The following is a 13,877-nucleotide window of genomic DNA, read 5'->3' as shown; positions in this document are numbered from 1 at the left end:
ATGCGCGCGGAGCTAAAAATAGATTTTCAAAAAACTTTTCATGAGGCACAGGGATGTGCTCTCTTATTTCATATTCTCTTGGAGTGTTATAATTATGGGTGTCGGCAAAAGTTGAAAAGTTAAAATCCCAGTCCAAAAGACCGTTTATTCCATTGTGGATAAAAATGAAACGGTGCATAAGTCGTCTCGCTGACATCGCCTTCCAGTTTAAATCTGCTAGAGCTTTAGTAGCCGAAGGGTCTTAAAGTGCTTATAAGCCTTTACACAATATTTTCAGAATTGATTCTTTAAATAGTGAATAGTTGATTGTGAAAATAATTCGTCATTTGAATGTCGGGTCTTTGAGATACGAAGGTTTATATTTCCAATATGTTAATGACTATGACGTAACATAAGGGACTTGAGTTATTTTGTGGCAACTTTTAATATTGAACGCTTGAAATTTTTTGAAAACAAATTTGTAAGAACCTTTACGTGAGTCACGAGTAAAAGGGTGATGCTTTTAAAATACTGTATTTCAGAACGAGTGCAGTGTTGTATATTAAATGATGTAAACTGTAAACTAACCACTTTTTTCTATAAGTAAACCCCACGTCAGTTTTTAATGATAATAAATAATAATATTTAAAACGCGCATATTTCATGTGGATATGTTCATATGCGCAGAAATTAAGTCATTCAATTAAATGAATTGGATAAAGAGAAATATAAATATACATAATATAGTATAGTATATAATAATATAAATATATAAAATATATAGTATATAGTAATAAAGATGTATAAAATTCTAAGTAAAAGCTAATTTAAAAAGGTATGTCTTAACAAGTGATTTAAATTTCCCGATACACAGTTCATTCCTGATTTCAACAGGAAGAGCCTTCCACAGCTTAGGTGCCGCAGATTGAAAAGCCCTGTCACCTAAAGTTTTTTTACATTTCCCACTAGCTGGATTTAGCAGAGTGCCCTTATGATTCCGGCGGTTATACTAGAAACCTTACTTACTGAAAACAAATCAGACAAATATTGTGGTGCTAGCCCACGTAAACATTTAAATGTTAACAGTAGTATCTTAAAATGAAATCGATATTTAATAGGTAGCTACTGTAAATCGAAAAGAACTGGTGTGATGTGGCAAAAAAGAGGAAGCCCCACAATAACCCTGGCAGCAGAATTTTGCACTCTTTGTAACTTATTTACATGTTATCAGCAAGCCCATACAATATCAAGTGGGAGTCAAACCAGGCTTTTTACAACAGAAGATTGGTTAATCTTGGATTCTCCAACTTGTAGATTGGTGACGTTCACTTTCTCCAGCTGTTGTTGGGTACCGATCACTAAGAATTCTGTTTTACCAGTATTCAGCTTCAGTATGTCCGATAGCATCCATTCTTTAATGTGTGAAATACACGCTTCCATAGCACTCACAGCCAACCTCTCATCAGTATCGTCGCCAGGCTTGAAGGCCAGGTACAGTTGTGTATCATCCGCATATGCGTGGGCTTGAGGCAGATGACTTTCAATAATTTTGAATAGTTTGCTTAATACAATATGAAGAGCAGAGGACCGAGGCAGCTGCCTTGTGGAACACCATATTCCAGATCAAACGAATCAGAAACAACACCCTCAATAGTGACACGTTGACATCTGTGTGACAGATATGACTCAAACCAGCTTAAGGCAATCCCTTATATGCCAAAATCAAATGAGAGGCGGTTAAGTAGAACGTTGTGATCTATAGTAAATTGTTAAAAACCTTGTTAAAAACTGTGTTTAAAAACTTTGTTAAAAGCTTTCGTTTGACATGCATCTCTAGTTTTTACTATTGTTTCTCCGCCTCTTTCATTTCTCATTACTTTGTCATGCAGCATATAATAGATATCTTATAACCTTATTTTGAAGCGAGAAATCTCAAAAATCTCACCCGCGAGGAGTCCAAAAAAAAAAACTGATAAAATTTATTTTGCTTTGTGTGTCTTAACGGGCTGGGCCCGGTTGTACGAAGCCTGGATAGGGCTATCCGACGGATAAATCTTATCCAGTGGATAAATTTATTGGATAACAGCATCGACTTATCCACTGAATAAGAATTTATCCATTGGATAGCGCTATCCATGCTTCGTACAACCGGGCCCTGAGATTTAAGGAGGCTCGAAACGGTATTTCTTGAGCGCGCGCGCTCTATAAATTTTTAATATTCAAACTGAGAAAAATCAAAAACTCAGTGGTGAAATTTCTTCAAATTTTGCATATGGCTTTAGTATATGTTTTCGAAAACTTAAGGAAAAATTTAAAAAATTCTGTAAGAGGGAACTATTCCAAACAAATTTTATTGATTTTTACGAAATTCGTATTACAGATTTTTTTTCTTTTTTTGCCAAATAAAAGATTACGATACAAACTTTAAATATTCCGCTTTTTAAGGACGGTGCCTACTAATTGAGAATCAATTATTTTTTTAAATGACTATGTGAATTATTTTAACCTATCAAAGGGTTTTCAAATTCTGGTTAGAAAAGTAGGGGTCACCATGCATTTAAAAGAAATAATAAGGCTTAAAAATCGTTAAAAAGTGATGACGTCATGATTTTACTAGCAACAGGGAAAAAAAGTTTTTTTCAAAAGATTTTAAGAAATTTCTAATTTAAGTCGTCCTAAATGACTGACACTTTGTTTCTTTACTAAAATATACCCAATTCTACCATGAATTTATTAGTTGGCTATAATATATATAATTTTTTAGCTTCGTGCTCCCTATTTTCGATCAGTAGGGACATGAAGATTGTGTCCATATTCTTTTCAAAACCAATTATTTTTCATAAATTTCATTTCACGAGGCTAATTTAGCATTTACTCTATCATTTAAACGAAGAAAAAATAGGGGTATCCAGGCGTTTTTAAGAGATACGAATTTTTAAAGAACATTATTAGGGATAAATCTTATACCAAATGCGTGAGAAGCGTTACACAGCATACAAAACGGCGTGACAAACTCTGTTTTTGGCGCGTTTGCACGTCAAGCTAAACATGCTGCTTTCTACCATGCAAGCAAAAAAACACAGAGAAAAACTCGATATTTTTAAGCTTTATAGTTCCAGGAAGACTATTGGGTTTGAAGTGAAGTTATTATCGACTTTTTACTTAACAGCAGAAAGGAATTTCTGAAATATTTGGTACGTAATAAGATGATTTTTTAGATTGAGAACTCCAAAGTAAAAGAATTTCATGATGAAAGTGTTTAGCGACCAAAAAAAGATTTTCAAAACTATAATTACACACCTAGATATCAATAAGTGATAAATTTTCAATTTCATATATATTTCTTGTTTGTTTTTATTCAAGTTTTATAGGATTAAATCTAAAGAAACGGTAAAAAGCTTTATTATTGAAAGGATTTGGTTTTTTAGAACTATGAGTCTGCCATTTTTTCAAAACTTGCCCAAAAAAACTTATGATTCTTTGTCAATAATACTTAATCCTTAGCAAGTTATCTCTTTAGCAAGCCTGGGTTACTTAAGATCGTTTTCTGCTTTAGCTTTTATTGAAAATAAACGTTTTGTTTCGTGCAATTCGAGTAATACATTTTGAAATTCCTCGAATGTAGATGCGCAGTACGTGTGCGCGTGGACAATAGTAGGCACCGTCCTTTAAACATTTCACCATTCGGTTCCTGAGTTATGATTTTTTAAATTAAAATTTTTGATGGCATACCAAGGGTTCTGATGTTGTCATAGCAACGTCTTACGTCATTTTTTTATGTTCATTGTGATCTTTGGTTTATAGTCTTTCGCATTCCTGGTTTATTTGCTGTCATATTATAACCACATTTACTTTTTTTAGTTCATAATTGTAAGTGTATGTGAAGGCACAAAACACTTTCCAACCTCCTTAATAACCGCGCTGCGCTAATAGTTACTCATAGTTATTTAGTTAGAGAAGAGCGGATTTTCATAAACCCACTAAACGGCCTCAAATCGCGCTGAAACTTCGCCAGAGAACTGATTACAATTATTCGATTGTTTGCATCGGCATTTTTCTGCGCATAGAAGTAAAATCTTGGAAAATACACAGTTTATATACCAAATGCAATTATATGCAATTAACAAATCGCTCATACATTTCCATTGACTGTCCTAATATTGATCTTACAAGACGTCTTAAAATGTTCAAAACTTTACAGTGAAACCATTTGCTGCGCTAGTTTTAATTATGATTTCCGCATCCTTCTTTGATGTTATGTTACTTATGATTCCCGCATCCTTCTTAGTTGATGTTGTGATGTTACTTATAATTCCCGCATTCTTCTTAGTTGATGTTGTGATGTTACTTATGATTCCCGTATCCTTCTTAGTTGATGTTGTGATGTTACTTATGATTCCCGCATCCTTCTTAGTTGATGTTGTGATGTTACTTATGATTCCCGTATCCTTCTTAGTTGATGTTGTGATGTTACTTATGATTCCCGCATCCTTCTTAGTTGATGTTGTGATGTTACTTATGATTCCCGCATCCTTCTTAGTTGATGTTGTGATGTTACTTATAATTCCCGCATTCTTCTTAGTTGATGTTGTGATGTTACTTATGATTCCCGAATCCTTCTTAGTTGATGTTGTGATGTTACTTATGATTCCCGCATCCTTCTTAGTTGATGTTGTGATGTTACTTATAATTCCCACATTCTTCTTAGTTGATGTTGTGATGTTACTTATGATTCCTGCATCCTTCTTAGTTGATGTTGTGATGTTATGATTCCTGCATTCTTATTATAGTGGTTTTTTTCTTTTTTTTCAGTTATGGAGACACAAGATTAGAAAAGCAGTGTCGTAACTTAAGTCGCGATTATAACAAGGAGCAACTTTCTTTGCAACACAGGTTGCATGGAGCGTTGCAGCGTGTAACCTACAGCGCAATTGGAAATAATGCTGCGAAACAAGTTGCTGAAATGGTTGCAAAGAGTATAATTCCTTTCTATTTTTGGTAACGATTTCGTCTTCGCTGCACCGTGTAAACACTCTCGCAACTTGTGCCACAACGCTGTCGCGATAGAAGATGCTGAAAAAAATTGATCCATGTTATCGCGCCTTTGGTGTTTCCTGTGGACGATTATAAACTTACAGCTTCTATAAAGCAGATCTGGAATTGGATTATTAGAGTTTAAATGTTTATCGTAACGCTTGTTTTATCTGTGTGTTATTTATGTTAAATAAATAAGGCCATTTTGAGTCTTTTTTTTTTCCATTGTCGCGAGCCAAGAGGCGAGCAGTGAGACCACCAGCTGAGCGGTAACTTGTGTTTCAGCCAATCATAGCGCGTTTAGCTGTTTTGCCGCCGGTCCTCATTCCCATGCTACTGTAACCCAACTTTTGTGTATTTTTTCTGTTTTCAAGGAGCAGAAATATGAAAAGGAAGAATAAAAACGAAGTCACTTTACTGTCATATTTGCTTCGTGCTTTTTAGGCTCAAAAAATGCTTAGGGCCGATCATGTTGTCCACTAATGCTTTGTGCGCCGCGTTCACCGCACAGCTGGTAATCCTAATGGTTTCCCGGTGCGGGATCCTTTTGTACTTAACTGGTTTCGGGGAAAAACTTCGATTTGTTTTTGTCGTTCTTTCGTGATGATTTTCGGGGCATGCAGTTCGTATGTTCAGCACGGATCACCTACGTTCACAGTAATTTGCTGAGGAGTGTTTTATCAGCTTTAAATACACGTGGCCGAGAGGTTTTAGTTCTGATAAAAGACGTTCTGCGAGTATACTGCAATAATTTCAAAAACTCATAAATAATTTACAAACATTGTTCGAAATAGAGCAACTATGCACGTCACGAACAGGAACTTTTAAGCATTAATAGAGGTTTTTACGTCATTGTCATCGTACGCTAGAATGACCAGGGAGGGAGCCAGGGGTGGTAAAAGGGGTGACTAGTCACCTTCCCTTTTGCTCATATTTCTTAATATATCGTTGTCAAAACTTTAGTAATAGTCACGCCCCTTCTACAATTTCTGTATCCGCCTCTGATGACTGACCTCGATGAAGCTATGAGTCTTCATCTAAACCAGACACTAGTTACGATCGGTTATAGAAATCTTAGAGGAAGCCGAGTTAAAAAGAATTGGATCCCCCTAGTAGGGATCATTTTGGTCAAGTTTTTTTGAGAGTTCGATGGTTAAAAGACGGTAAGATCGTATTTGAAAGCGTACGTTATGTTTGAAAAGATGGTGATTGTACTTTCCTCCCTTGTAAGAGTAATTATATACATATCAACGACATTACATACCATAGGGGAAGTATATAGGAAAAGAAAAGGCCCGCGCGAAAAAAATATTTTTTCTAATGATTTCTTTTACCCTTTCGTGTTACGGCGGACATTATCTCGTGTAACCTCGAATTAAAAAATCAATTATTTAATTTTCCAGATTTTATTCTGACCTTTCAATTTTATCTAAATTGGACTCTATGTAACACAGGAGGTTGAAATCCATGCATTTGACTCGAGTGCTGTCAATTCAAGCAAGTCGATGCTCCAGCCCTTTTCTGTGGCCTTGATGTTTTACTGTATTCTTTAAGGTGCTCAACTTCCTCCTTCAGAGCTATATCTTTTACTTCTCGAGCACTTTGCTCAATGATATTATTTGCGAATCATCTGGCATGCGTTTTTTAAATGATTTTCTCAACTAGTGGGGCGATTATCTTGACTGATGTTGCGTACTCTTCGTTTGCTTCGAGACACGGGTTTGTGAGTCCAAAACCACCTATATGTACTGGCAATGCTAGGAATGGTCGTTCAGCTTGATTGCAGTCATGCTCTGTAATAGCGGAGCTCCCGCGCGGACCTATACGTCTCAGTTTTCGTGGTCATCGCATGGGAACCCTGTGCGTAACGCTAAAAGTGTCGCCCGCCAGGTGTACATCGCGTTTCTGATTGGTCGAGCTTTCAAATCACACGTCACTTGGAAAATGACGACTTTTTTTAACGAGCTTTTTAACTATCATTTTTTTGTAAATATTGTAAAAACGAAACAAAAATTTATTGAAGAAATCATGGAAAAAAAGAATTCGCCACAGTGTGAAGATAGAGATTAGGACATTTTCTATTTTGTTTTATTTAGTGTAGATAACATAGCTACAACATTACCGGAAAACGAGCAACAAACTAGCATGACGAACGAGCGAAAAAAGTAGTTGTTTTGTTCTTATGGTAAGAGTATTCGTAGTTCATACATGATAGAGAATAATCATTTGAAAAAGCACTTTTTGAATTCCACAATTAGACGAATCCAAGAGATTTTTGACAAAGTTTAAAGTTAAATAACATTCCTAAAATTACCGGCCAACGAGCAACGAACTAGAATGACAAACGTGCGAAAAAAGTGTACCTGTTTTGTTATTATGGCAAGAGTATTTTCATCTTTCTACAGATAATTTATCTAAATATTTATTGAGTTTTAAAATTACACCAAATATTCAACTGTTTATTGAGCTTTTTGACCTAGTACATGATTATAAAAATGAGCTTAAATTTGTGTTGTTGTGAGATATGTTATTGTATAAAGAGCAGTACCTTGTCTTTCACTTTCAAAAGCTAAGAAAATATTTTAAAACATTTCCAAATGCCAATTTACTAACAAAGAAAATTTTATTTTGTATTTTCATTGTATTTTGCGTTATTTTCTATTTTGCTTCAGTTGTTCTTGTCAAGTATAAATGAATGTATTTATTAGTTTTTCAAAAACTTTTGTTGTTAACAAGATGAAAACTGGTAAAATTGAATTTTCAAAATTTAGTAAGCTTATGTTTTCAAGCTTCTCGAAAAATAGTTTAAGACTTTTATGAAAATACGGTTCTTGTAAAAACATAAAACTTTTGACGTGGATAATTAACCAAACATCGTTATTAGCGTGAAAGAAGTAAAAGTAAGCTTATATATTTTGCTCACCTTTTTTTTACCAGTTTTCAAGTCTGTTTCATAGTCTTGATTTGTCCATAAAAGTTCCGAAATTTCCAAAATTTTGATTTCAATGAAAGACATCCGAGGTAAACTTCACTAAACTTGATTTTTTTTTTAAAGTGAAAGAGATTCATAGGCTAAAACTGTCGGCCTTGGAAATTTTGTCGAAGAATCTTCCAAGAAAAAAACTAGCCCCTGGGGGGGTTGGTGGTGAGTTGTGTACAAAATTCATATAAGTGGGATCGGGAGAGGATTCTCGCGCAAAGAAAGCGATGTAGTGTATTTTGATTCGTTTTCAGTGCATGTTTTTTTATCATGGGAGACATTATCTTAATATTGAATAAAAAAATTGAAGATTTTTTTCCTATTTTAATTTTATCTTCCACATTCATTCAAATTGGGCTACCTGTGACTTGCGTATCGGGAGCTCCGTTTTTGGGCAGTGCCTAAATATATTTAATAGATAGATAGATAGACAGACAGACAGACAGACAGACAGACAGACAGACAGACAGACAGACAGACAGACAGACAGACAGACAGACAGACAGACAGACAGACAGACAGACAGACAGACAGACAGACAGACAGACAGACAGACAGACAGACAGACAGACAGACAGACAGACAGACAGACAGATAGATAGATAGTTAGATTCATGGGGCCCTAATGTAACTTGACACGCTCCCTTTTGTAACATTTGATCCCTTTTGTAACTCATTGCGGTTACAAAAGGGATCGCGATCCCTAATGTAACTTCAAGAGTTCCCTAATGTAACCTGATGTTCCCCAATGTAACCTGACACGTTCCCTAATGTAACCGGAGGTTCCCTTTTGTAACTCAAGGCGTTCCCTTATGTAACTCCACATTCACCTTCAATTTTCTGTCATTTCTTTTTATTTATTTCAAAAAAAAAAGGTGATATGGTAAATCGAGATGCTTTTTGAAGAGTATTACCATGGCTGTTCACCTTCTGAGAAAGGTTTTTGGGGGTAAAAATCGATTATAAAAAGTGTACTAAAACCAGTTACTTCGATAGTTCCCTTATGTAACTTCATATTTGGCTTCAATTTTTTGTCATTCCTCTTTATTCTTTTTAAATAAACAGTGCAATATGGTGGATCAGAATGCTTAGAGAACACCATTATCGTACTGTTTTCTTTTTAGGAAATGTTTTTCCGGGATTAAAATCGATTTAAAAAATAATATTACAACCACTCGCTGTAATAGTTGCCTAATGTAACCTTTTACTAAGTCTTGTGTTGATATGATGTTCTTTGAAACTGATAACAAATATCTTACACTAATTGCTCATGCACAGAGTTTTGACTAAAAACTACAATATTTTTTATCGAAATAAATACAGCCACAAAGTAGTTTGGCCTCTATCGTACTTCTTAACTAAGTTTTACATTACTTTAGAAGTCGTTATTAGTGCTGGTGATACCCACTGTTCAGTTGTGTTTTGTTTGCTTGACGTTTAATGGTATTCTTACACAGTGCAATGCAACAAACGATTGAAGTAGTGCAAGTAGCTTCAGCTATACTTATTATAGTTATGGCCTTTATGTTATTATCAAGATTTCAATGGCGTTTAAGTTGCTGACACACGGTGCAACATTGCACTCATCAGCAAGCAATAAATTTGAATCTGAGTGACATTGGAATAAAATCATGCAACATCGCTTGTGTCAGCCTGCTATGTTAAGATATTTGGTCCGCAGTCATAAATTTGGTGCAAGCTGTTTCGCTTTAAATTTCAAAATGTTGCAGGTAATGTTGCAGACATGTTCACATGATGAAATTTGTAGAGCGCGATTCAACTTCAGATTTGTTGCATGCAACGTTGCGTGCAACAAGTTTGTGGTAGACACACGCTACGACAGTCCTTTTGCGTGTGATGTTGCATGCAATGTTTCACCGTGTGTCAGCACCATAACTGCCGTGAGTTTGTAAAGCGAGGTTATTTAGCAAAATGTGTTAAGATTCAAAACTCACGACTGTGTCAAACATCCATCGTTTTGTTAGTCATATAAAAGCTATGAGGCTCTTACGTAAATGCGCTAATGCAATAATGAAACGATTTAAACGAATGCAATGATAAAAATAATGAACGAAGTAGTTTGAACTCTATCGTACGTCTTAACTATGTTTTACGTTACTTTAGAAGTCGTCATTAGTGCTGATGACACACAGTGTTCGGTTGTTTTTTGTTTCCTTGAAGTTTGATGGTATTTTTACACAGTGCAATGCAACAAACGATTGAATTAGTGCAAGTAACTTCAGCTATACTTATTATAGTTATGGCCTTTATGTTATCATCAAGATTTCAATGGCGTTTAAGTTGCTGACACACGGTGCAACATTGTACGCAACATTGCAAGCAACAAATTTGAATCAGAGTGACACACATTGCAACAATATCATGCAACATCGCTTGTGTCAGCCTGCTATGCTAAGATATTTGGTCAGCAGTTATAAATTTGGTGCAAGCTGATTGGCTGGAAATTTCAAAATGTTGCAGACATGTTCACATGATGCCATTTGTTGCGCACAATGTTGCAACAGCAGAGCGCGATTCAACTTCAGAATTGTTGCATGTAACATTGCGTGCAACAACATGGGGTAGACACGCTGCAGCAGTCCTGTTGCGTGCAATGTTGCACCGTGTGTCAGCACCTTGACTGCCTTGAGTTTGTAAAGTAAGGTTATTTAGTAAAATGTTTTAAAATTCAAAAATCACGACTATGTAGCTCATCCTCCGTTTTCTTTCATATAAAAGCGATGAGCCTCTTACGTAAATGCGCAAATGCACTGATGAAACGATTTAAACGAATGCAATAATAAAAATGACGAACTAATGTTATTATTAGAAGTAGCTGTACAGCTGTTACAGATTAAAGATTACAAACATATGACAGCAAAAACGTGCGAATAATGTATCTAAATGCTGACGGATAAAACAAGGGAGAAACGCCGTATTCTGCAAAGCAAAACACTATTTTACACTCTTACAAACTATCTAACAAGTTGGTGATGCGCATATTAGAATTCTACATCAAAAAGTCTTACAAAAAAGTCTTGTAGAAGAAGCTATAATTTCGGTGTTTTTCGCCGATGTTCCCTTTTGTAACATTTTAATGTTGGAGATTAAAAATTCAATACAAGCAAATTAGCAAAAGCAACTCAATTGTGTATTAGGATTCACCGAATTGATTCTATTCATGGCAAGAGATTAAGTTTCGCGAACAAAATGGAACCTGGAGAAAACTTTATTCCAACTTAACCCTAACTTTCCCATTTGTAACTTGAACGCCATTTTACAGGGGTACATATAAAAAATCATAACTTCCTAGAATTATGTTATTTTATCCTCCACTTTTGGTGCAGTGTGCGGAAGAAACCTCTTATCAACTGGTATAAAATCCATTCCTATCCTCAATGTTTGTAAGAAGTTATCATTATCCGCTTGGAATGGTTGGATTTGCTCAAAACAGCTACTTTTCGGTTTCGCACATTTCGACAACTTTGGCCAAGAAAATCCTTCTAACTCCAAATCTACTTAATATTTTTGCATGAAATTTTGAGGACATTTAGTACAGATATCTAGACTGTATGTGCTTGAATTTGGTGGGACTACATTAAAACGGTGGAAAGATATTGCAGTTTTTCATGAAGATGCACGTTTTTTGATCATTTTGAAATTTCTTCAAACCCTAGGACCTAGTGAAGTTCATACGAACTTACTTGAAATTTTCGTCCCGATTTCCTAATGAAACTTAAATACTGAGTGGATGTTTGGGGGCATCAGTAGACAGTGTTAAGCATGATCTAACCTGATTTCCTATCATATTGGGTTTTTGATCGATTAAGAAACCGCAGAATCCACGACCATGTTCCCTAATGTAACATAGCTAGGTTTGGGAAGTTCGTAAAATTTGAAAACGAAAGCAATAAAAGAGTGACTCCTAGGGATGAGAAACAGCATCAATATCTGTCAATCCACTGTATTTGGATTGAAATAACACGTTTTTAAGAGTACGAAAAATGCTATCTATTATTAGGTTACACTAGGGCCATCCATAAATCTAAAGATAGATAGATAGATAGATAAATAGATAGATAGATAGATAGATAGATAGATAGATAGATAGATAGATAGATAGATAGATAGATAGATAGATAGATAGATAGATAAATAGATAGATAATAGATAGATATAGATAGTGTGGGTCGATAGGATAGGTAGGTGGGAGTGGGTGGTGGGTGGGTATGGGCGGTGGGGGGTGGTGTGGTCGGTTGGGTAGGTGGTGGGAAGATGGGTAGTAGGTGGGAGTGGGTGTGGTGGGTGGTAGGTGGTGGGTAGGTCGGTGGGGTAGGTGGGTGGGTGTAGTGGGTAGTAGGTGGGTCGGTCGGTGGTGTTGGTCGGTGGGTATGTAGGGTGGGTAGGTCGGTGGGTGGTGGTGTGGTAGGTGTTGGTGGGTAGGTGGGTAGGTGGGTAGGTGGGTAGGGGAGTTAGTGAGGTAGGCGGGTAGGTGAGTAGGTGAGTAGGTGAGTAAGCAAGTAAACTTTATTTAAAGAAGGTTTAAGAAAGTATTTGTACAATACACCAGTTTAGCAAAGCTAATCCTACACTGGGCCTTCTTAAAAATAATAAAATAAGATTTAAAAAAAACAAATATATATGATAAATATGATATAAGCATAATTTATATAGATTCGGATATTACGTATGTATATATAATTTATGTTAAATAAATAATTATGTCGAAACTATGTACATTTCTAAGAAGTAGTTATATACGCTCTTTTTATAAATGATTTCAATGATTTAGTAGATTTAATATCTACTGGTAAACTGCTATAGATTGTGGTTTCATTAAATCTAATGCCTTTTCTAGTTGCGGCTAATTTAAAGTTTGGTATCCATAGGTTGTTATTTAACGAACTTCTAGCGGTGCAAAACAAAACAAAACAAACAAACAAAAAAAAGAAAAAAAAGAGGACAACAAGATGAGACTTGAGTTTATGCTATTGTTTTAAAGTTTGTTTAGCCCTTGGATTCTTGGATGAACTCTAGCTTACCATCTTGAGCTTGCACCGACTGTCGAATAAGAGCAATTCAAAAAAGATCAGGACATGCTTTAGTGTTTTTCTCGCTGCCTTTTTTCTGATTTACCTTGGCATCTTTATCCAAAAACGCGATCTCTTAGGCTATTTTCATTGTCAACGTCTTAAGACAAGCGACTGCTCCATAGGTGTCAGCACTGCCAGATAGAAAGTAAATGAGAGATAGAGAGAGAAAGAGAGAGAAAGAGAAAGAGAAAGAGAAAGAGAAAGAGAAAGAGAAGAGAAAGAGAAAGAGAAGAGAAAGAGAAAGAGAAAGAGAGAAAGAGTGGGGGGTGGGGTGGGGGGGGTTGGGGGGGGGGTTGGGGGGGGGAGGGGGGGAGGGGGCGGAGAGAAGAGAGTTTAGTGTTATTCTATCGAAAAACATACGAATATTTCTTAATGCCACGAACCTGCAGGTCTTACATATGCCTTGCTGTAGTACATAGACCAAACATTCCTCGCACTGAAACTGATGACCGCGGTCATTTCAGTTTTACGGTTACAAGTACTGCACTCCATCGTGATCTGTGCAGACTGAGATTCACCTACACCTACGCGTTATGTATCATCCAGCTGAATGCATGTGTGGGCGGATGACATGTGGGTCTTGTGTCAATGTTCAGATTAGATTAAGATTATATGTTTTGTGTTTGGGTCGAACTGTTGTTGTAAGCTTGGTTATTACGCTGTTTGATAAGTTGATTAAAGGCTACCTTCAAGTTATTCACGCTGAACAAAAGGTTGCTTAATCTGTGCAAAACTTAGGTCAACCTTCAGTAAAGGTTATGATAAGTCCCTGGGAATACCTTGGTCTATAG

At 36.0% G+C, this 13,877-nt stretch overlaps 1 protein-coding gene across 3 annotated transcripts in view; it reads left to right on the top strand.

The window, feature by feature from the left end:
* LOC116286853 (armadillo-like helical domain containing protein 1) overlaps positions 1-5,436 on the top strand; it is a 57,547-nt gene extending 52,111 nt beyond the window's left edge. For 2 of the 3 annotated variants that reach the window (XM_089034817.1, XM_031693438.1), the window contains exon 15: positions 4,792-5,436. In XM_089034817.1, coding sequence (XP_088890943.1) covers positions 4,792-4,981 — 190 coding nt within the window. In that variant the 3' untranslated portion in view covers positions 4,982-5,436. The remainder of the gene's footprint in view (positions 1-4,791) is intronic. The other variant, XM_031693439.2, reaches the window with a different exon arrangement.
* Positions 5,437-13,877: the final 8,441 nt, after the last annotated feature.

Source organism: Actinia tenebrosa, unplaced genomic scaffold (genome assembly GCF_029948245.1).
Source record: "Actinia tenebrosa isolate PJP-AT-01 unplaced genomic scaffold, QUT_ActTen_1.0 PGA_scaffold0__85_contigs__length_37466705, whole genome shotgun sequence".
In the NCBI taxonomy this organism is placed as follows: Eukaryota; Metazoa; Cnidaria; class Anthozoa; order Actiniaria; family Actiniidae; genus Actinia; species Actinia tenebrosa.
Note: the sequence above shows the minus strand (reverse complement) of the source record. Positions and strands in the feature narration are given on the sequence as shown.